This window comes from Callorhinchus milii, unplaced genomic scaffold (assembly GCF_018977255.1).
Source record: "Callorhinchus milii isolate IMCB2004 unplaced genomic scaffold, IMCB_Cmil_1.0 Scaffold308, whole genome shotgun sequence".
Classification (NCBI taxonomy): domain Eukaryota; kingdom Metazoa; phylum Chordata; class Chondrichthyes; order Chimaeriformes; family Callorhinchidae; genus Callorhinchus; species Callorhinchus milii.
The window spans coordinates 50,663-75,834 of NW_024705049.1; the positions used below are offsets into that span (position 1 = coordinate 50,663).

The 25,172-nt window shown below is 44.7% G+C and overlaps 1 protein-coding gene across 1 annotated transcript; it reads right to left on the reverse strand.

Annotated features, from left to right (window-relative positions):
- Positions 1–464: 464 nt before the first annotated feature.
- Positions 465–24,154, reverse strand: LOC121852005 (carcinoembryonic antigen-related cell adhesion molecule 1-like; the record flags this gene model as incomplete). The annotated part of the gene is made up of 10 exons (XM_042346124.1): positions 465–789; positions 1,346–1,384; positions 5,486–5,541; positions 6,400–6,439; positions 7,094–7,134; positions 8,573–8,628; positions 13,210–13,330; positions 17,472–17,747; positions 23,534–23,788; positions 23,879–24,154. Coding segments are annotated over 10 exons (1,220 nt in total), but the record flags the coding sequence as incomplete, so codon positions are not given.
- Between the last annotated feature and the right edge of the window lie 1,018 nt (positions 24,155–25,172).

Below are 25,172 nucleotides of genomic sequence, written 5' to 3' on the forward strand. Positions count from 1 at the left end.
AGCAGAGGGAGAGGACATGTTGGTGAAGCTTTAACAGGTGCAGAGCGAGTGAGGAGCGAGGCCATGGAGGGAGGGAGGGGTTAAAGGGAGTGAGAGAGTCACGCCTGGATTTAATGATTGAGTGAATAAGGGCTCAGCAGCCTGAGGGAGAGAGAGTGGTGGAGGCGGCAGTGTTGCGGAGGTGGGACAAGGCCGAATGGGTCATGGCACGGATGTGGGGTTTAAAGGACAGTTGAGGTTGAACAAGACACCGGGTTCTGTACGGCTCGGTGATGGGGAGAGGGCATCCATGGACACTGATGCTGTCAGCGCCTGAGGTCAGGAGGTGCTGACGGGAGCCAAGCAGGAGAGCCTCGGTCTTGTCGACGTTCAACTGGAGAAACTCAGCTCTCATCCAGGACTTGATGCCGGACAGACAATCCGTCAGGACAGCAGTGGGTCCTGGAGTCCAGGGTGGAGGCAGAGAGATAGAGTTTACCCCACACCTGTGGATGATATCACTGAGTGGGACCATGTGAGCACCACATGAGAATTACGCTCCAGAGTTCTTGAACACAGAGAAACAAACTGTGGGTGATACAAACCGCCAGACTCCAGTCCAGCAACTGCACAAAGAGAAGGTGCTGGGAACGGGAGGGGGAGGAGATGGTTTGCTGATCCCGGCCGTGTTGGGGTTGAATAAGCCGCACATCAGCACTTCACGGCTCCAGTCCCCGTCTGTTCAGACAGTTATCCAACCATTTTGCCTCTCAGGTCACTGTACAGGGACTGATCATGTGGCTGTAAAGTCTGGCCAGAGAAGACAGGAAGAGAATGTCACTACTGTCACAGGTGTAACAGTCAGCGGTGCAAATAATAATAATAATAAATAGGAATCCGAGCATTTCATACAGCGCCTGATCACGCCATTAAAACATAAGGAAACCTGTCTAAGGTTTCTCCCTGACCCGCCCGGGAATCGTACTCAGTTCCTCTCGCTTGTGAGGCGAGGGGTCCAACCCCTGAGCTACAGGTCCCCACTCGTGTCACAAGGTGTGGCAGGTCGCTGGGGGGGAACAGGAATCAGGGAGCCTGGGGTAGAGAGTGTGACGGGGTGACTGTCAGCAGCACGTACACAGTGAGCTGCACTGAGGAGACAGGTGCTGACACACCATGGACACACAGCTGACCACCGCCCCCCACCCACCCACCCACCCCGTGGGCAGCAGCTCTCAGCAGAGGGTTGGCAGAGGTCTGGAGGAGGGAATGTTGCCCTCATGACCACTGGCACATGGTGCAGGGCTCAGGGCAGAGGCTACAAGAGGACGTTTGGATCCCACACAATGAAATATGAATCATCTCTCACCGTGTAGGTGGCATTGGGATCAGAGGCCTCAGCGAGTTCCTGCAGTAAGAAAGTCAGAGTGAATATAAACAGTCAGTAGATGGGAAGAGTTGTGCTGAAGGGACAGAGAGCAACGGAAACCTGTCTTTGTGTTTCACATCTGATTAACAATATCATCATAGATTGTGTTTACAGCACAGAACGATGTCTGTGTCTGTGCTCGAGTTCTCTCCCCCACTGGGGCTCTCTACTCTAACCCCATTCCCTGCTCTCTCTCTCTCCCCATCGTGTCTGTGCTGGGGCTCACTCCCCCACTGGGGCTCTCTCCTCTAACCCCATTCCCTGCTCTCTCTCTCTCCCCATCGTGTCTGTGCTGGGGCTCACTCCCCCACTGGAGCTCTCTACTCTAACCCCATCCCCTGCTCCCTCTCTCTCTCTCTCCCCATCGTGTCTGTGCTGGGGCTCACTCCCCCACTGGAGCTCTCTACTCTAACCCCATTCCCTGCTCCCTCTCTCTCTCTCTCTCTCTCCCCATCGTGTCTGTGCTGGGGCTCACTCCCCCACTGGGGCTCTCTCTCTAACCCATTCCCTGCTCTCTCTCTCTCTCTCTCCCCATCGTGTCTGTGCTGGGCTCACTCCCCCACTGGCTCTCCTCTAACCCCATCCCCTGCTGTGTTCTGTCATGTCTGTGCTGGTGGTCTCCGAGACCGTATCTTAGTGAAAGGCTCTGTAAGTTCACCTTATTGTTGCACAGTGTTTGAAACTGGACTGACACATCCACAGAGTATGTGGAGTCGGGGAAAATAGCAGAATGGATAGCAATCTGCTGCAAAACAGACAGCAGAGAGTAGGGGTAAAGGGCAGCGGCTCAGACTGGCAGGGGTGGGCAGTGGGGTTCCACAAGGATGGGGATTGGGACCCACTGTTGTTCACAATATACATTAATGATTTGGACTCGGGAATCAGAAGGACAATTTCAATATTTGTGGACGAGACCAGATCGGGGGGAATAGTATCCAGAGGAGGACGGTCACACATTACAGCAAAACATTAATAAACTTGCTGAGTGGGCACTTAAATGGCAAATGCATTTCAATGCATCATCGAGACGTCTCAAAGCTTCACAGAATATACTGTAAAGCCAATTGACTATATTTTGGGGCGAAACACGGCGCCAATTGCACCAGCGACGTCCCACAAACAGTCTGGATTGATGGACCAAATTATTATTTTAAAAAAGGCATTGTTACCCCAGAAAAGCGATCCGCCAATCGACTAACAGCCGGGTTCCTACTTACTGCTGGTAAACAATGTGTGTGTGTGTGTGTGTGTAGGTGGAGTAAGGAAAAATGTTCTCCTCGCCCAGGAATCGAACCCGGGTCCTCTCGCTTGCAAAGCAAGTGCTCTAACCACTGAGCAACAGGACCATAGACAGATGGTAAATGAGATGAGGAGGAACTGCTGTACACAGAGGGCAGTGGGAATGAGGAAGCTGTGGTCTCGCCCTAACCTCAGGTCTCTGGCTTGCGAGGCGAGTGCTCTAACCACTGAGCTACAAAATAATCCTTGCATTTAATATATCACCTTATCACATCATCGAGACGTCTCAAAGCGCTTCACAGAATATACTGCAAAGTGAATTGACTGTATATTTTGTGGGCGACACACAGCAGCCAATTGCGCACAGTGACGTCCCCACAAACAGCCTGGACTGAGTGACACATTTTTTATTTCTTTTTGAAGGAATTACTTCCCCCAGAAAAGCAATTTGCCAATCGACTAACAGCCGGGTTCCTACTAACTGCTGGTTAAACAGAGGCGCGTGTGTGGAGGAAGGAAACTTGCCCAACATTTAGTCCTACCAGGAATCAAACCCTACTCTAACCGCTGAGCTACAGGACTCCACAGTCCATATACCAGCGATGGAAAGATAACAGCGAAGGTTTACTCCGATTGTACCAGTGCTGGTTGGCTACTGGTATTAGGGCAGACGGGAGAGGTTGGGCTGTTTTTTGCCAGAGAAGAATCACTCAAGAGAGGGCCTAATGGAGGTGTTTACAATTATAAAAGGGTTTGATAAAGTCAGCATAAATAGGCAACTGCAACTTGTTGGGGAGTCTGTAACCAGGAGACGGACACAAGTGTATATTAGCGCCAAAGGGATGTCAACCAGAATAGGAGGAACTCCTTCACCCAGAGAACGGTGACAATCTGGAGCACTGCCTGAGTCAGAGGGAGAAGTGGGAGGATTGTGTGTCTACTGTGGGGTATAAACACTGGCACAGACTCGTTGGGCTGAAGGCCCATCTCCACACCTACAGTCCAGGTAAATCTATGTAAATAACCATTTACTTAACCTTCTGTTTAACTCTCCTCCAGTTTATGCCGCCGTTGGGTTCTATTCTATAGTGCAATGAGCTTTTATTATCATTACCGTAGAGTCCTGAAGCTCAGTGGTTAGAGCACTTGTCTCGCAAGCGAGAGACCGGGGTTTGATTCCCAGCAGAGAGAAATGTTGGTCAAGTTTCCTCACTGCACACGTCTCTGTTTACTGAACAGTAAGTAGGAACCCGGTTGTTAGTCGATTGTCGGATCTCCTTTCAGGGGTTAATAAAAACAATCGTTCACTTCAATCCACGACTGTTTGTGGGGACGATGCTGTACGCAATGGGCTGCCACGTTTCGCCCACAGATTATACTGTCAATTCACTTTACAGTGTGTTCTGTGAAGCGCTTTGGGACGTCCTCCCGACGTGAAAAGCGCTATATCAAATGCAAGGATTATTATTATTATTACTCTGTGAAGCGTTTTGAGATGTTTTCTATGACGTGATAAGGCGCTGTGTCAAACGCAATGATTATTATTATTGCTATCTATCTCAGAGGCCTTTTTTTTAAGATAATTAAAAGTAATCAAAACTGATTTAATGCTCATTGTCTGTGGACAGGACTCCGGCCTTAGGGAATGTCAGAATCGAGCCCCCCTCTATGACGGTCTCTGGTCCGGTCCCTGAGCCAGGAGGGTCCACAGTATCCCAGGGAACCGGTGATGACAGCACAGCCCGGCCTGGCTCATCAGCAGGACCTGGGGCAGACCAGTCACTGGGGGCAGGGAATCCTCCCCCTCAGCTCCTGTTAACACAGCAGCCAAAGCCCTGACTAACGGGGAGGGTGGTCCTCGCTGGACAAGCAGCGGGAAAGCGAGTCAATGGCAAACTATGTGGGTTTAGCTGGTTAGCCTCCAGCAGTTACTCCAACGCACACTCTGGGGTCCACAATGATTATGGAATATAATTAATTTCAGGCATTTGATGATGTAGAATCATAGAACATTACAGCACAGACAGAGGCCATTCAGCCCATCGGGCCTGTGCCGGCTCTTTGGAAGCGCTTCTCAATCTTTTCCCAACTATCTTAAATCCATGTCCCCTGGTTACTGACCCACCCGCCATGGAAGCAGTTTCTCTCTGCTCATCCTATCGAATCCCTTCATTTTTTTGATCACCTCTATTAAATCTCTCCTTAACCTTCTCTGCTCCGAGGAGAACAATCCCAGTGACCACCATACAACAACAACAACAACATCATACATGTGGAAAGCGCCTTTCACAAAAGAGGACGTTCCAAGGCGCTGGACAGTCAGTGTTTCAGACCCGAGCTGGGGTCGGGATCGGGGTGGATTGAGGCGGGGGGGGATCAGGGTGAGGGAAAGCACGATCGAAGACTCGGGTCTTGAGATGGGTCTTGAAGTAGGTGAGGGAGGGGGGGAGGCGGAGGGACTGTGGGATGGAGTTGCAGAGGGAGGGGCAGAGTGGCAGAAGGCAGAGCGCCCGCCAACAGTGGGCAGGAAATCAGGCCATCTATTATATAGAATCATGGAGGCGGGGAACGTGAAGCAGACCACACCCCACTGAGCGGAGGGAGTGGACAGGATGGTGGGGGATTAGGAGGTGGCAGAGGTCGGGGGAGCAAGACCATGGGGGGCTGTGAAAGTGAGGCCCAGGATCTTCAACTGTCTCCTCTGGGGAGGGGAAGCCGGTGGGGTCAGTGGATTACAAGTTAATTGGTGAGTTTCAGGAGAGAAAACAGTGTTTCCATCACATGACAAACAGTGCGATCAAAGCTCGAACATTAATGCTCTCCAACAATTGTTTTACTCACTTTGTTCTTTGCTCTTTGCACATTGTTGATGTTCTCATACACGTTGGGAGCAGTAACTGTAAGAATAGGTGTCAAGTCATCCAAACTCTGCAGCTCATGTCTTCCCCCGGACCAGGCTCCGTGACCCCATCACCCCCACCCTCGCCCGACTCCACTGGATCCCCATCACCGAGAGGACAGAGATCAACATCCTCATCCTCACCTTCAAAGCCCTCCATGGCCTTCCCTCTTGCTACCTCTGCCCTGCTAACCCCTTACCAACCTGTCCCCTCCCTCCGCTCAGTGGGCTCCGACCTGCTTCACATCCTCCGCTGACCACCCCACCATCGACGGTCGGGCTCCAGCCTCTCTGCCCCCACCTTCTGGAACTCCATCCCACAGTCCCTCTGTCTCACCCCCTCACTTGCCTCCTTCATGGCCCGTCTCAAGTCCCTCTTCTTCAGCCGACCATGACTTTGGGCCGTCCTCCCACCCTCCCTTACCCCAACCCCCACCCACTCCCTGAGCCCAAATCCCTGACTGTCCCGAGTCCTGGGAGGTCCTCGCGATGTGAAATGCCATCGTGTGTAAATGTCGTGTTGTATGTATCGGGTGGAACAGGAAGCAGTCTCTCTCGTCAGGAAGGGGGTTAGGACTCGGGCCCAGGGATTGGAGAGACAGGACGGTGATCTGATCACAGTGGTTTATCTCACACAGAGCAAAGCTGAACCAGACATCCGTAACACACAGAGAGCTGTGCTTTGTGTTGGGTTGAATGGAGATGCTATTTGCTTTGGGAAATGGATGTTGACTTGAATCAATAGAGACTTTTGTTACAAAAGACGGAATTTCTGTCTGTGAATCTTGGCTTTGACCAACAATTATACACCACTTTCTCTCTTCAGTGAGTTCTGGAGAATATTCCTCAAACATACCTGTCAGGTTGCTGTACTCTGAAGATTGTGGTCCTATTCTCTGTTAAAGTCAAGAGAGAACTTGTTTCAATTGCCTTTTCTTAGTAAAAGCTCAGAATCATAGAAAGTACAGCACAGACAATAGGGCACATTGAGGTTTTGTTGGTAATTTTTCCAGTTTTCTGTCCTCATTTCGTGGCCAACAATCCCCCAAATAGAATTGGCTATCTTTACAAATGTAATTTTGTTGTTGTGTCAGTCTGGTTCAGTTTCTAGGTCTTTTGCCTCTGAGTTACGAGATTGTGGATTCAAGCTCCAATCTGGGACTTGAGACCCATATAGTCAAGGACATAATAATAATAATAATAATAATAATAATAATAATAATAATGATAGACATGCCAGTCCAGTGCCGGGCGTGTGCTGTCCTTTGGATAACAACACAAATGACATTTCCAAGGTGCTGGACAGTCAGGGATCTGCACTCAAGCTGGTTGTTGGGATCAGGAGGGGGAGAGGGTGGGGGTAGGAGGGTGACCGAAGGCGCGGTTGGATGGTCTTGAGACAGGTCTTGAAGGAGCGAGAGAGGGGCGCGGCAGAAGACTGTGGGATGGAGTTCAGGAGGGTGGGGGTAGAGAGGCTGAACCGACTGAGCTAACTATTAAGCAGCTTATCAGAATAATGGGTAAAAAGAAAGAGAATTCATGTGTCTTACCGCTGTGGCTGTATTGGCTCCACTGTTAGATTGATGCGGTGCTGTAAGACAAAAAATACATATTATTGGACAAAGCGGCTTTCACAGGAAAGTGTGGGTTAGAGTGAGGACCTGTTTCTTTCAGACGGACATTCTATTTTCTCACAGGAACTAAAGGGTTCATATCACAGAGATTTTCACAGTCAACATTGAGTAAATGACAGACAAACTGTGCTCATGGAGTTCATCTGTGTAAACAAATTGTTTAATGTAGAGTCCAGGCACAGACGATCGGTTGACTACAAACTGGAAACTTCTGTTCTTAGTCCCTCAGTTTCCGATAAAGGGAACATATTAACGGTGAAGGGTAACAGAATATGTGTGAAGATTAAACCAGAAGTCCTATTTTTAAATGGGAGTTAAAATAATCTGAATGTCTGTACCCACTTCAATTTTAAACAATAAGAATAATGTTCTCAATAAAATAGTGCACATAAACATAATTTTTAGTGGACATATAGTAATTATTCCTTATTGTAGACTGGTTATTCCATTTAGCAACCATTGCCCTATTTTGCAGGTCAGATACTGTCTTAAATCTGTAACGGAGAACAACAGGACCTGCTGGAATCTGTCTTCTCCATGACCACTGTCAACATTACTCCTCGGCAGTTGGTAGGTACAGTTATCCCAGTGAGAGATCTCTCCCTCATTCCCTCCTAAAAATAATGGATTGTTTTTGTGTTTGTATTTTTTTCTGTTGAAATTAGGGGATCGTATTTGAAGTAGTTACAGTTGTTTAGCTGGAAGTACAGCTGGAGGCAAGAGGCATGTGATGTGGCAGATGATAGCTAGAGATCAATTGTTTGAAACTCTCAATGTGATAAAGAAGAATAGCAACAACACAAAAACATATATGTACAGTAACACCTAAAAGAGAATATACTTCACATTCCTCCGAATGAATGAATGATTTCTTAATTTATAAAAGTTTGACTGAAGGTGCCATTCCCACATCCTTTTTCCAATCTGTTGAAATCATGTAAGTCAGTCACAGTCATTCTGAAGTTGGCTTAGGAAATGCATGAATGTGCAGGAGGATAACAGCGAGGGGAAACATGAGCAAAGTAGAAAGTGATGTTCAGAAACTTTAATTGAGGTCTAATTACATTGAAGGTTCTGCTCTTTCCTTTGCACTGTGGCATATTCTGTTTGTGATGGAGGGACTGTGTCGAAAAATATGATAGAACTTAGACCTACGCACTTTGGGGTGTCTGATTTCTAAAGGGAGGCTCAAGCTTCGTCTTGTTCTCGTAGTAAGTATGCAAGGAGCTTAATTGCAAAGCATGATATGAGGATTACATTAGTTTTGTTAATTCAAAGCTACAGTGGGGTGTAGCAATATATTAAATGGTAAATTAGAGCATTTCAATTAAGCCAAATTACTGAAATGTTGCGTTGGCATAGCAGCTTGTTATACGCTACAACTAGTTTACTTACTGTTTCCTGTTGCAGCCATTGTGACACCATTTTGATGATGTGATCCACTTTTCGCCCTAAATGAATGTTACACAACAGATCGGTTTGTAGATTTCTCAACAAGAGTATTTTACATAGATTTACATATAGATTTACATAGACTGTACAGCAGGGAAAGAGGCCATTTGGCCCACTGTGACCTTGCCGTTTATACTTCCACATGAGGGTCCACCCACTCCTTACTCCCTCCCACAGCCTTCTATTCCCTTCTCCCTCATGTGTATACCCGTCTTCCTTTTAAATGCATTTTAATCCGCGCAGAAAGTTCCTGGTACTTATTAATCAAACTACAAGTGAGGCCCAAAACCTACGCTTGTCAGATGACAACTGGTCACTATCCTCCTGGGGGGTGGGGTGTTAGGGGATGGGGGAAGGTTGGCTAAACTGGCTCCAAGATGAGATTTTTGGCAATCTAAGTCGTCCAGTTCCTGAGCCAGGGGGGTCCGCAGTACTCCAGGGCACTGCTGATTACAGCACAGCCCACCCTGGCTCATCAACAGGACATGGAAGGAAAGACCAGTCACTGGGGGCAGGGAAACCTCCCACTCAGCTCCTGTTAACCCTGCAGCCAAAGCCCTAACTAACAGGTAGGGTGGTCCTCGCTGGGCAAGCAGTGGGAAAGTTGCCAGACAGCGCTCTCAATGGCAAGCTATGTTTTTTTAGCAGCTTAGATTCCAACAGTTACCTCAGTGTACACTGGGGGTCCCCAAGCCTTGGCTCTCGCCAACCTGCGCTTAATGCAGTAATGAGGTAAGCAGTTGCTTCCCTCCAGGGAGGGAGTGGACATTCCATTCCAATAAATTTGTCAGGAATTTCAATGGGCTGTAAGAAACTAAACTCTCAGTTTTGTTTGGATGCTCTCAAACCAGTGATGGGTTTCCTCATATGTCAGACACCCGGCTGACAAAAATATAATAAATGCATCTATACTATCAATTTTAACCACTGCTTCAGACAACAAGTTCCATATTCTCTGTGGGAAGAAGTTCCTCCTAAATTCTCTTTTAGATGCCCTTAAAGTGGGAACAGCCAATTTATGAGAGAGAACCTTATTGAGTCCTTTTATCATTTTAAACATCTCCTTTAGGTTCCCTGTTAAACGTGTCTTCTCTGGTGATAAACATCTTTCTTCTATTTTGTGAAGGTTGTAGTTTTCTTACTCCTGTTGCAGGCTACAGCATGTACTCGCAAATCCCAAGAGTGCTTTCCATCTGCACACCAGACTGCATTGTCATAATGATAATAATCATTGCATTTGATACAGTGCCTTATCATGTCTTTGAGACGTCTCAAAATGCTTCGCAGAATATACTGTAGAGTGAATTGACTGTATATTTTGCGGGCGAATCGGAGCAGTGAATTGCGCTACAGAACGTCCCATAAACAGTCATGGTTGAAGTGACCAATTTATTATATTTTTTTGAAGGAATTATTATCCCCAGAAAAGTGATGTGCCAATCGACTAACAACCGGGTTCCTACTTACTGTTTGGTAAATGGAGGCATGTGTGTGGAGTAAGGAAACTTGCCCAACATTTCGCCCTTCCAGATCTGTTGCTTCTGAGGCGAGTGCTCTAACCAATAAGCTACAGGTCTCCAAGTAGAGGTAAATGCGACATTGCTATCTTATATTTGTATTCCTGGTGACAGACTCCTCAACAAGAACATTCTGCTAACCTCATTGAACCCTTATTATAATTCTATTGCACTAAAAATGATATGCAACCAAGATGACTGTTATATTGATTAGTATTCACACACCATTAATAAGAACGGTTATATAATTTTGATTTACTTGCGCTGTGAGTTCCATTGAATAAATTTCAGGTAAATGTACAAGCAAGAATATGAGGACAGGTGGAAACTGCAATAAATGGGTTGATGCAGATGAATAAATAAAGATATTTGATTGTATCTGAACATGATACATTATTACAGTATCTGGTGATCCATTGGGGAACAGGAAATATTGTTTGGAAGTTGATTTACTAAGACATATTTATAAAAAAAACACAGATAGCATCCCTAGATAGCTTGGTGATAAAGACATGGGTATTTGGTGAAGAAATATTTTCAACACTGATTCCAATAACAAGTACAACATTAGTTTAATCATTTGCACATAACAGACAGCAGCTTATCCAAGAACATATAAACCGAGGCACATGAATGTAAATATAAATTGCAGACAACATGAAAAGAGAAAAGTGAAGTGAAAGTTTTATTAATCACAACGTATGAAGGCAAAAATAGAAGACAAATAGTCAGAAGTCTCGATTTTCAAAAGTTCCAGTTTCTAGTGAAAAGTATATATGGTCATTTTTTTAAACTTTTTTTGAATATTAGATTGCATTTCCCTTATTATAATAATAAACCTTAAATTTGATATAGCGCTTTACCACGTCTTTGAGACGTCTCAAAGTGCATCACAGGATATACTGTAAAGTCAATTGACTGTGTGTTTTATGGGTGAAACACGGCAGCCAATTGGGCACAGCACTATCCCACAAACAGTCGTGGATTGAGTGACCAAATTACTATTATTATTGTTTTATTTTGGAAGGAATTTTTACCCCCGGAAAAGCGATCCGACAATCCACTAAAAACCGGATTCCTGGGAAAACAGAGGCGTGTGTGTGAAATAAGGAAACTTGCCCAATGTTTTTGTCCTGCCTGGGAATCGAACCAAGGCCTCTCGCTTGCGAGGCAAGTTCTCTAACCACTGAGCTACAGGACTCTACAATACACATGTCAGAAGAACATTCCAAAGCGCTCAACCAACACCAGAACTGAGGGTGCGAGCTGAAGGATTGTTCTATTTGGTCAGCCGGGTGCCTGAGACATGCGAAAATTTAGGGACTGTGGAGGGGGAAACTGATCAAAAATAAGGGTACCTTGAAAGAGAGAAGAAATGAGTCAGAGGGACGTTGCAGAGACTAAGTGCAAAGTATCTGAAGTGGTAGAACAGGGATTAGGGTAGGCCAGTGTTATCACCTTTAATTGCAATAATCAATTCTTTTCAACTCTGTGTGAAAGTACACATTTTCAATAATTTAATATTAAGGATTGGATATTATCATAATACAGTGAAGCCCCACTATAATGTGGCAGTTCGGGGTCCAAAAAATACCAAACCTTCTTTAGTTGCCAACACTTTGCTCTAAAAATCGTTTACGGCGCTTTGAGATGTTTCGATGATGGGAGAAGATCCAAGATCAAATGGAAGAGTACTATTATAACCCACACTAAACTCTACCCCATCACACCAATCCGCGCCAGGCTCCATTATCACAGAATGGATCGATTTCAAGATCTTCTCACCCGTCTACAAATCCCTTCAGGCCCTGACACCTCCCTACCTCTCCGACCTACTTTCTCCCCAACCCATTACCCACTGCCTCGCTCGGTTGGCTCCGGCTTTCAGACACTACACCCCGAAGCTTTGAAACTCTCTCCCCCTATCCCTCCGCTTTGCCACCTCCTTTCCCTCTTTTAGATCACGCCTGAAGACTTTGTTCTTCGACCACGCTCACGGTCACCTCCTCCCCCCGGCTCGGTGTCAGGCTCCGTCACAGCACTCCGAGACGCTACGCCATGTGAGGGACGCTATATAAGCTGTTGTTGATGAGTGAATCTCCAGGAAGAACTGGTGGTTCTTAAAAGCATTTACTTCTGAAATAATTTTACGCGAGAGCCACAGACTAAAAGTACTAAAAGTGAATATGCAGTTTAATATGTGTTGCTGTTGAACTACAGGCACAAGGCATCAATATAAATGTAAACAGAATGTCAGCTTCTAGTTTTTTCTCTTTCAACAAATATATCCAAATGGAAATCTTATTCCAGCAGGGCAAGAAAGCAAAATGCATTGCTTGCAATCCCTGGAAACCTAAACTTTTCTGGCAGCAAGGAAATAACATTGCTTTCATAGAATAGCCTGTCCGCGCTCTCCGCTCAGCAGGCTCCGGCCTACTTCACGTCCCCCACCCCACCCACCCCACCATCATCAGCTGGGCCTTCACCTTAGGGAACTCTAACCCACATTCCATTCCCCTCGCTCCCTCCCTTGCTTCCTTCAGGGTGCGTCTCAAAATCCTCTTTGCCTGAGCCTTCGGCCACCCTCCTACCCTCCCTGCCCTCCCCAAACCCGATCCCCAAATCGGGTCCAAGTCTCTGACGAGCAGCACCTCGGGATGTATAGCCCCTTTCCGATTTGAAAGGCTCTATACAAATGTAATATTGCATAGAATAAGAAATACAAAAAGGGAGGCAATCGGCACTACGTAATAATCCTTACATTTGATACAGTGTCTTATCCTGACGTCGAAATTTCTCAAAGCGCTTCATAGGATATGTTGTAAAGTGGTGTGACTGAGTGTGTTTTGTAGGCAAACACGGCAGCCAATTTGCACACAGCTATATCACACGATCAAGTGGTACATAAAGGATATGACATGGAGAATGTATCACAGCAAAAAGAGAGAAACTTGGATATGAAGCAGCAAACAATTATAACAAATACAGACAGTCATAAAGAATGAGGCGTTCTTTACCATCTTCACAATAAAGTAGCATTAAGATTCTTATAGAAGTATTTACCTTCCTTTTACTTTGACGACCCATACGACAAGTGCAGTAATCAGAGCAACGCCAACAATACAGGCAATCACTATTCCTGCTATCGCTCCACCGCTTAAACTGTTAGGAGGACTGCCTTTGGCTGTAAGATAATAAAATCAAATATTCCAGTCAGACGAGACAAAGTACAATTTCAGATAAATAATGTTACCCGAATACAAATATTTAAATGCCGGGGAACAGGTGTGAAATGTAGTTTGATTTCAACAGACTGAGAATTGAATCATCAATGACCTATCTACAGCTTTCCAGCAGAAAGATGAATTAATAATAGCTAATGGTATTCACATGTGTAAGAGAATGGTTCTTGCCATAATGATATGCAACATTATATTTCACTCCCTTCTTTTCCTTGTTCCTTCCTCCATTCATTTAGATCACCCAGAAATCCGTCACAACAACAACAAATTACTCTTGTATAGTGCCCTTCACATTGGAAAAATGTCTCAAAGCGCTGAACAGTCAGGGAGTTTTGGACCCGAGCTGGGCATTGGGGTCGGGAGGGGTGGAGGTGTGGGTGGGAGGGTGGCCGAAGGCACGGTCAGAGAGGAAGGTCTTTAGACGGGGCTTGAAAGAGGTAAGAGAGGCGGTGAGGCTGAGGGATTGCGGGATAGAGTTCCAGAGTGTGGGAGCAGAGATACTGAATCCCCAACCGCCAATGGTGGGGCGGGAAGTGCTGGAGACATGAAGACAGTGTCCACCAGAGGAGGGAGCGGGCAGCCTAATATGGGGTTAGAAGGTCAAAAAGGAGGAGGGAGCAATTCAGTGGAGGGCTTTGAAGGTGAGAATGAGAGTTTTGTACTCTGTTCTCTGAGGGCCAGAATGCTGAAGGGGACACAGACAGAGTTCCACATATGCATCAAAGTTCCCTTTGTCTGGAATGAAGATAATATTCTCTCCTCAGATGAATGCCTCTAACCCTGGAAAGTATTAGGCACAGGTTGGCAGCAGTCAAGGCTTAGGAGATTGTCTTGGAAGCTTCCCGTTGCTTGTTCTGTGAAACTGTCACTGTCACTTTCACAGTGAGACCTTGGTTTAGATATGGTCAACTGGGCCCAATGTTTTAGTGACAGCGCTATAAGTGAAGTGCGCTATAACGCCCAACTTCTTAACTTCCAATCATCAGGTCTCTGCTGATGTCAATTCCTGCACAAAATGAGCAGGAAACTCCACTTTGAGTGAAGTCAAGGACACTTATTGTGCCGTTCAGTAGCTCAGTGGTTAGAGAGCTTGTATTGCAAGCGAGAGGTCCCGGGTTCAATTCCTGTTCAGGGCGAAATGTGAGGCAAATTCCCTTACTCCACACACACACACACAGCTCTGTTTACCGAGCAGTAAATAGGAACCCGCCTGTTAGTCAATTGGCGGATCGCTTTCCAGGGGTAATAATCCCTTCAAAAACATTTAAAAATGAAAAAATGATAATAATTTGGTCACTCAATCCACGACTGTTTGTGGGACAGGGCTGTGCGCAATTAGCTGCCATGTTTGGCCCACAAAACACACAGTCACTGCACTTGACAGTGTATCTTTTCAAGCGCTTTGAAACGTCTCAAAGACATGATAAGACGCTATTATTATTATTAATCTTGGGACGTCCTCCCGAAGTGAAAGGCGCTTTACAGATGTAATTTTGTTGTTGTTGCTGGTTTCTGCGTAGTGCAAGTCAAAGGCACACACAATGTGCAGGAATTGATGTGAGCATTGCAAGAGAGAGAGAGAGATCGATAGAGAGGGAGGGTGTTTCCTCCTCGTCTTCTCCAGGTCTGTCTGTCTGTCTGTCTGTCTGCCTGCCTGCCTGTCTGTCTGTCTGTCTGTCTGTCTGTCTGTCTGTCTGTCTGTCTGTCTGTCTCTCTCTCTCTCTCAGGCTCCTCATTCTCTCTCTGCCATAGTCCCACTCTCTCTTGTCTCTCCGTCTGTCTATCTCCCCCCTTTCTCTCTGTCTCCCCCTTTCACTGTCCACTCATGAACGCTGCAGTTCATGACTATTTTTGGTAATATTTGGAGGTTATAAACATATAAGGGCACAGAAATGTTTGAGATCCCTAAACTGTTATGAGTTCAGTAGAATTTCTTTGCATTGTTGGGTCAACTTTAAACATTTGTAGTTAACTGCACTTATACAGTTAAAGGAAAAAATACAAGTAATGGTGCATTATTTTTAAGCAAGGTTCAAAATCTTACTGTCAATCACACTGTGATCTGTGAGATCCACTCAATTTTCCTTCAGAGTTTAAAGGATTTTGAATCAACCCGATTCTGTAAATGTATGAAAACAGACAAAGGGGAAAACTAAAGGGATGAGAGAGAGAGAGAAAGAGAGCGAAAAAAAGAGATGAGAGGGAGAGAGGAAAACAGAGAGATAGACAAGAGAGAGTAAGGGAGATTATATAAGGAGGGTAATAATTCCTTCAAAAAATAATAATAAATTGGTCATTCAATCCACGACTGATTGTGGGACACTGCCATAATTCGCCCACAATATATAGTCCATTCACTTCACAGTAAATTCTGTGAAGCGCTTTGAAACGTCTGAAAGACGTGATAAGGAGCTATATCAAATGCAAGGATTATTATTATCAATTATTATTATAGACAAGAGAGAGTAAGGGAGATTAAGAGAGAGGGAGACCAAGAGGGAAATAGTCAGACAGAGAAAGGTGGTGACAGACCCAAATGGCACGTGGACAGATTTTAGGAGTTTAGCATTCTCCTCCAAGGCACACAATCATCCAACACAATAATTATTAATAATCCTTACATTGGATATAGCACCTTATCATGTTGTCGAGATGTGTCAAAGCGCTGCACAGGATGTAATGTAAAGTGCACTGATATTTTGTGGACAAATATGGGAACTATTTTATGTTCAACAATACCACATGAACAGTTAAATCTCAATGACCAATTTTATTTGGGGGAAGTGCTCTGAGACGTGACCTGACAGGAGGGGTGCTATATATATGCAAGTTCTTCTTGTTGTCAGCCATGAAACTCAGAGAGAGAAACTCCATTCTATTGTCAATAGTACTGTGGTATCTTTAATGTCTACATAGACAGTCACAGCATTCTTCAGTTTTAACAACTCATCCGTTAGTACCTCTAACTCCTCCGGCTCCGGTCTGCTCCACATCCCCCGCCCCAACCGCCCGACCATCGGTGGCCCTCAGCCTCTCAGCCCCGAGGCTCTGGAACTCTATCCCCAGTGCCTTCGCCGCTTCCTCCCCTTCCTCCTTCAAGGCCGGTCTCAAGACCTTTCTCTTCGACCGTACCTTCAGCTCCACTCTCGACTCTCTACCCCCTCCTCGCTCCCTCCCTTCCCTCCCCTCACCCTGACCATTTCCCCCCTCCTCGCTCGCTCGCTCCCTTCCCTCCCCTCACCCTGACCATTTCCCCCCTCCTCGCTCCCTCCCTTCCCTCCCCTCACCCTGACCATCTCCCCTCTGCTCGGGTCCCGACCCAAATGTCCAGCGCCTTCGGACGTCCTCCTGACGTGAAAGATGCTCTATAAATGAAATCTTGTTGTTGTTGTAACACATCACACCCCAGCACTGCATTGCAGTGACAGCCTCGACTATATGGGTTCCAAGTTCCAATGTGGGGCTTCAACCCACAATCGTCTGATTCAGAGGCAAATGTGCTACAAACTGAGCCATACTGACAATGAGGCAATCAAACTCCACCACAGTTAGCAGAACATAAGCACAAGATCAACTCCTAATATTTGTTTCTTCAAGTATGTCAGTATGTTCATGTCAATCAGACAGAGCATCATTGGGCCTGGATAAAAGAGTGGCAATATAAATATAAATTTGCATACGGGGTCTTCTGTGAATCGCACAAAAACTACTTTTCAACTTCCACTCTTAATTCTAGATTCACTGATGTTGATAACTGTTCATAACTTATTAAATTACAAAACCTCGCTGCCTGACAAGTGTAACTCCCACGGTCAGTCGGGCTTATTTGATCAATGGTGAGCTGTGGAGTTGTGTGTGACAGAACGGTGCCATTATATATCCATTTATACTGAGCTTCTGGGTTTGACTGAGCAGAACAAGAGAATGTTAGAGAGTCTCCAAGTTCTGCTGAGTGTGTCCCAGTGATTGTAAGCTCAGGGGTGTCTGGTCCATCTGCAACAGACGCAAGAACGGCTTCTTTATTACCACTGAACGTAAAGCATAACATTGAAGCCTTATTCTGAGAGGCGGCTGAGTACTTACACGCAAAGCTCAGTGTGTAGCTGCCGGACACAGAGCTAAAGCTATTCTTTGCCTCACACCGATACGTTCCACCATCATTTCTAGTCACATTGATGATGGTCAGGGTGGCATTATTCTGGGAGATTGTGATCCTGTCATTGCTGTGGAGAGCTCTCTCATCCTTAAACCACAACCGTGACATAACAGTGCCTTTAACATCACATGTCAGTGTCACATTGTCAGTGTATTTTATCGGGTTGGGAGTGTTGCTTGTTACGGTGACGCTGGTGATTTTTTCTGTAAATAGAATGATAATAGAATCATACAATTATAAACCAGTGGTTATGCTGAATTTTTTGACAAAGTTATTCTTTTGGTTTCTGGTTTTGAATAGTGCTGTAGCTCAGTGGTTAGAGCACTCGTCGCGCAAGCGATTCCTGGGCAGAGCGAAACATGGAGCTTGTTTCTTTACTCCACACACATTCACACACATCTCTGTTTATCTATGAGTGTGTAGAAACCTGGTTGTTAGTCGATCGGTGGATCAATTTTCCGGGGGTAATAATTCCTTCAAAAATAATACTAATAATTTGGTCACTTCAATCCATGACTGTTTGTGGGACACTGCTGTGCACATTTGGCTGCCGTGTTTCGCCCACAAAATATTCAGTCACCACACTTTACAGTATATTCTGTAAAGCGCTTTGAGATGTCTCTAAGGTGTGATAAGGCACTGTATCAAATGCAAGGATGATTATAGTATCATGATCTGTTTGCCACATACCCAAGGACTGACACAGCGGACCTTTATCAGGAGAATTCTAACCCCATCAGAAGGCATTGCTGGAGTCCATAACACTGTAATCTGCCTCATAGCGCAGTGTGATCAGCAGTCGCTGCTCGTCAGTGATGACATGACTGTGGCTGCTTGGTTTTCGGAACCGGAAACAGACCAACGTCAGGGTCACCACTATAATAATAATCATCGTCCTTGAATTTGATATAGCACTTTTCACGTCTTCGAGACGTCTCAAAGCGCTTCACAGAATATATTGTAAAGTGAATTGACTGCATTTTTTGTGAGCAAAACGCGGCAGCCAATTGCGCACAGCAGTGTCCCACAAACAGTTGTGGATTGAAGTGACCAAATTATTATTGTTTTTTTTGAGGAATTATTATCAGGCATGTGGAGAGGTGAGGGAAGGCAGAGAGGTGGGAGGAAGACCAAACTTGCCCAAGGTTTCGCCCTGCCCGGAATCGAACAGGTCTCTCGCTTGTGAGCCGAGCGCTCCAACCACTGAGCTACAGCACTCCAGTTTGGATCAGTTCCTGTACATGTTTGTTATGTGCAAAGCTTTGTGCTTTTTTAAAACTAATCCGGAAGCCTTCCTTTCTTGTGCTGAAGACAATCCATGCTTGAAAATAAACTCTACATTATAACCGGACCCTCTTAAAGAGAGTTCGACAGTGCCATTGTTTTCCTTCATTGGTATCAGTCCTTTTCACTTTGCTGTAATAATCAATAACCACATTAAGCAAACTGACCATCCTGAATACTGATCCAAGAATAATACTGAAGGAATTAATAGTGACTCAACCCTTAGACTAATAATAATAATCCTTACATTTGATTCAGCGCTTTTCAAGTTTTCTCGGCATCTACAGCGCTTCACAGAATATACTGTAAAGTGAATTGACTGTATATTTGTGGGCGAAACGCGGCAGCCAATTGTGCACAGCAGTGTCCCACAAACAGTCGTGGATTGAGTGGCCAAATAATAATTTGTTTCTTGAGGGATTATTATCAGGCATAATATCATACTGACAAGCTTCCGGCCCTTGTACTGAACAGTATAAGGGTCGGATGAGACATTACATCCTGCCTTCTGTCCAGGTGGACGTTAATTATAATCTTTGCATTGATTACGGGAACTCGCTCCTTATCGGCCTTCCCAACTCTTCCCTTCACAAGCTGCAGATCATCCAAAACTCTGCAGCTCGTGTACTCTCACGCACCAGGCTCCGTGACCCCATCACTCCCAACCTCGCCCGACTCCGCTGGCTCCCCATCCCCCAGAGGATCGAGTTCAAGATCCTCGTCCTCATCTTTAGGCCATCCAAGGCCTTTCTCCCTCCTACCTCTCTGACCTGCTCATTCCCTACCAACCTGCCCGTTCCCTCCGTTCATCAGGCTCCGGCCTGCTTCATATCTCCCGCCTGACCTGCCCTATCATATCTCCCCCCTGACCTGCTTTCAGCCTCTCTGCCCCCACAATCTGGAACTCCTTCCCACGGTCCCTTTGCCTCGCTTCCTCCCTGGCCTCCTTCAAGGTCGATCTTAAGACCCTTCTCTTCAATCGTGCCTTTGGTCTCCCTCCCACCTCTCTGCCTTCCCTTACCCCTACACCCCTTCCCCCATGCTCAGGCCCCAGAACCTGACTGTTCAGCGCTTTGGGACGTCCTCCTGATATGAAAGGCGCTCTATAAATTAATTTTGTTGTTGTTGTTGCATTTGATATAGATCTTCATCATGTTGTCGAGATGTCTCAGAGCACTGGGCGAAACGTGGCAGCTAATTGTGCACAGCAGTTTCCCACATACAGTTGTGGATTGAGTGATAAATGTATTATTTGTTTGTTCCCTGAACAATATAGTGTGTCAGCCCGGCTCAATTAGTGGCACTCTCACACATGAATCAGAAGGTTGTAGTTTCAAGTCATTGTCAGTACATTATAAGGAATTATTACCCCCAGAGAAGCCAATTGACTAACAACTGCCTTGGAGAGAATGGCTAATTTTATTTGTAGGATTGTTGGCCGGGACAGAGGAGAGAAACTCTATTTTTGAATAGTGGAAGTGCTGTAGCACAGTGGTTAGAGCGCTCGCCTCACAAGCAACAAACCTGGGTTTGATTTCCAGCAGGGCGAGATGTTGGACAAGTTTACTTATCCACACATCTCTGTTTACCAAACAGTAAATAGGAACCCGGTTGTTAGTCAATGGGCAGTTCGCTTTTCCAGGGGTAATAATTGCTTCAAAAAAAAATTAGTCACTTCAATCCACGACTGTTTGTGGGAACCTGCTGTGCGCAATTAGTTACCGCGTTTCACCCACAAAGTATAGTCAATTCACTTTACTGTAGATTCTGTCAAGCGCTTTTAGACATCTCAAAGACGTGATAAGGTGCTATATCAAAAGCAATGATTATTATTTTTGTTATTTCTCAGAACATTACAGAGGCGAGGTCAACAACTGAGCAGGGAGGATCTTTATCATTGTTGCTGACTCTCTTTTGATAAAATAAAATCTTTGATATTGATATCTATTTCAGCTCTGAAGTTAAAAAAAGTGGTCAAAGCAGTTAAATGCCTAATGTGAGCACATATCTTTCATACAAGATGAAAAATTGAGCTTCTTTTATGCAAATTAATTAACCAGGGTTGGTAATAAATAATAATTAGCAACAAAGAAAATGGAAGCTGTTAATCAGCACTTACAGTTAACATTGAGTAGATAAGAATCACTTGTCTTTCCATTAATTATGTTGTACCCAAAACACGTAAATTCTCCTGTGTCAGACCTTAAAATTCCAGGTATAGTGAGAGTTCTATTGCCATCACTTAGCGCAATCCTTGTGTCAACATAGATACCATCATTGTCCTTATACCACAGATATGAGACGGCAGTGCCCACTGCAGTGCAGGTCAGAGCCACACTGTCATTATGTTCTACCGGAATAGTGACATTGGAGGTAACAACAGCTTTGAAAACGATCCATCAAAACACAGGAGATTGGTTTAACATGAAATATAATAATAGTCCGTACACTGTGACAGGACCTTTCATGTCAGGCCGATGTCTCAAAGTGCTTTACAGGATATAATGTAAAGTGTGGTAACTGTTTTGTGAGCAAATATAGCAGCCAATTTGTGCAGTGATGCCCTACAAACAGACACACAGTGTTTTTATTTGGGGATTATTGACCAGGCCATCAGGAGAGAGACACTCCCATATCATTTTGAACAGTGCCTTGGGACGTCCTCCCGATGTGAAAGGCGCTATACAAATGTAATTTTGTATTGTACCGTGAGACCTTTATCGTCCACCTGAACAGGCAGATGGGACCTTGTTTAACGTCTTATCTGAAGGATAACACCTTCTACCGTGTATAAGTTCCTGATATGAGGCTTGAATTTACAATATTCTGATTCATGGGTGATAGTGCTACTAATTAAGCCAATATATTGATGGACTATATTGTTCAGGGACACAAACGAATGCAGTGAATGTGTAATACAAGTTGTAGATGGCATTATCTTTCTGTAGGTTTTGTATAGAACAAGTCTGTTCAGAGAATTCAATGCTTCAATACAGCTCGCTCTTCGAATCACCAATTTGCCAATTTATGTTAATGCGTAAATCTAGTTTTTGGTCATTTTCCTCTCCTTAACCCCTCTCCGCCCCCTCCTCAGCTCCATGTCCAGCCAGAATTCTCGAGAGTTTTGGGTGTTCCTTCTGACGTGAAAGTAATGTATAAGTGCGGATTGTATTGCAAATTATATTACGATTGTAAATTGGCAATTTGGTAATTCAGTGAGTTCTGTAGCTCAGTGGTTAGAGCGCACGCCTTGTAAGCAAGAAACCTGGGTTCGATTCCCGGCCGGCGAAACGTTGGGCAAGTTTCCTTAATCCACACGTCTCTGTTTACCGAGCAGTAATAGGAACCCGGTTGTTAGTCGATTGGCGGATTGCTTTTCCGGGTAATAATTCCTTAAAAGAAAATAATAATTGGTCACATCAATCCACGACTGTTTATGGAACACTGCTATGTGCAATTGCCTGCCACTCTTCACCCACAAGATATACAGTCACTTCACTTTACAGTGTATCCTTTGAAGAGCTTTGAGACGTCTCGAAGACGTGATATGATGTTATATCAAATGCAAGGATTATTATTATTATTCAATCCCAACCAGCGCTATCACGGGATTCAGTCACTAGTCAGTGCTTATTCATTGTATATTGTGTATTCATTGCACATAACACAAAAGAGAAAATGACAGCTGGTTTGTGGCAAAGCAGAACTGCCTACTTCTGGTTCACAGTCAATCTCAGATTGCAATCTTTGTCATTTTGTTTCAGTCGTACAGCACACGCCAGGCCACTTGAATATGTTTTTAGTTAAAAGATAAAGCACAGAAAGGCTTTTACGTCATGTAACAATACTGTATTACGTACTTATAACAAGGATTCCGATGTTTGGGTACTGTTAAAAGCCTGACGTGTAATTCCCAGCGGTCTTCAGGGTAATATTGGGAATGCTACTACGTGAGGGGTGCTATATAAATGCAAGTTCTTGTTGTTGTTGTTATTGTCCATTATACCCAGAGAGAGAAACTCCATTCTGTTTTCAAATAGTACTGTGGGATCTTTAATGTCTATGTGGACAGTCACGGCATTCTTTGGTTTAACGTCTAATCCGAAGGACAGCGCCTCTAACACATCACACCCCAGCACTGCATTGCAGTGTCAGCCTCGACTATATGGGTTCCAGGTTCCAATGTGGGGCTTCAACCACAATCGTCTGATTCAGAGGCAAATGTGCTACAAACTGAGCCATACTGACAATGAGGCAATCAAACTCCACCACAGTTATCAGAACATAAGCACAAGATCAACTCCTAATATTTTATAATATTAAAAAAAATATGTTTCTTCAAGTATGTCAGTATGTTCATGTCAATCAGACAGAGCATCATTGGGCCTGGATAAAAGAGTGGCAATATAAATATAAATTTGCATACGGGGTCTTCTGTGAATCACATGGAAACTACTTTTCAACTTCCACTCTTAATTCTAGATTTTCTGATGTTGATAACTATTCATAACTTATTAAATTATAAAACATCGCTGCATTTGAAACACACGAGTTGGAGCTGAACATCAATGCAATGCATTTGCTACCACTAACATTCACAGAAGAGTATATTGAGGGATCTCTCAACGTACAAAGCTAGAAATGACCACATCATATAGCACATCACAGCAAAGCGCTCAGTGTTATGTACAGTACATTCACTTACCCTTTAAAGTTACATCTTTCTCATTGACTCTTAAGGTAATGTTGTTACGAGCCTGACAAGTGTAAGTCCCAAAATCATTCTGCCTTATTTGATGAATGGTGAAATTTGAACTTGTATGTGGCAGAACAGTGCCATTAAATATCCATTTATACTGAGCTTCTGGGTTTGACTGAGCAGAACAAGACAATGTTAGAGAGTCTCCAAGTTCTGCTGAGTGTGTCCCAGTGATTGTAAGCTCAGGGGTGTCTGGTCCATCTGCAACAGACGCAAGAACGGCTTCTTTATTACCACTGAACGTAAAGCATAAGATTGAAGCCTTATTCTGAGAGGTGACTGAGTACTTACACGCAATGCTCAGTGTGTGGCTGCCGGACTGAGAGCTAAAGCTGTTCTTTGCCTCACACCGATACGTTCCACCATCATTTCTAGTCACACTGATGATGGTCAGGGTGGCATTATCCTGGGAGATTGTGATCCTGTCATTGCTGTGGAGAGCTCTCTCATCCTTAAACCACAACCGTGACTCAACAGTGCCTTTAACATCACATGTCAGTGTCACAGTGTCATTGTATTCTATCGGGTTGGGAATGTTCTGTGTTACGGTGACGCTGGTGATATTTTCTGTAAATAGAATGATAATAGAATCATACAATTATAAACCAGTGTTTGGCTGAACTTTTTGACAAAGTTATTCTTTTGGTTTCTGTTTTAATAGTACTGTAGCTCAGTGGTTAGAGCACTCGCCAGAGTGAGAGACCTGGGTTCGATTCCTGGGCAGAGCGAAATGTTGGGCAAGTTTCCTTACTCCACACACACTCACACACCTCTGTTTATCCATCAGTGAGTAGAAACCCGGTTGTTAGTCGATCGGTGGATCTATTTTCCGGGGGTAATAATTCCTTCAAATAATAATACTAATAATTTGGTCACTTCAATCCATGACTGTTTGTGGGACACTGCTGTGCGCATTTGGCTGCCGTGTTTCGTCCACAACATATTCAGTCACTATACTTTATGTATATTCTGTGAAGCGCTTTGAGACGTCTCGAAGACGTGATAAGGCACTGTATCAAATACAAGGATGATTATAGTATCATGATCTGTTTGCCACATACCCAAGGACTGACACAGCGGACCTTTATCAGGAGAATTCTAACCCCATCAGAAGGCATTGCTGGAGTCCATAACACTGTAATCTGCCTCATAGCGCAGTGTGATCAGCAGTGGCTGCTCGTCAGTGATGACATGACGGTGACTGCTTGGATTCCTGAACCACAAACAGCCCAACTTCAGGGTCACCACTTCAGTTTGCATCAGCTGCTGTACATGTTTGTTATGTGCGAAGCCTTCCTTTCTTGTGCTGAAGAAAATCCATATCTTGGAAGTAAATTCTACATTATAACAGGACCCCCTTAAAGAGAGTTCCATGTTTCCGTGTCATCGTTTTCCTTCATTGGTATCAATCCTTTTCACTTTGCTGTAATAATCAATAACCACATTCAGCGAACTGACCGTCCCGAATACTGATCCAAGAATAATACTGAAGGAACTAATAGTGACTCAACCCTTAGACTAATAATAATAATCAGTGCATTTGATATTGAGCTTTTCAGGTCTTCCAGACATCTCAAAGCTCTTC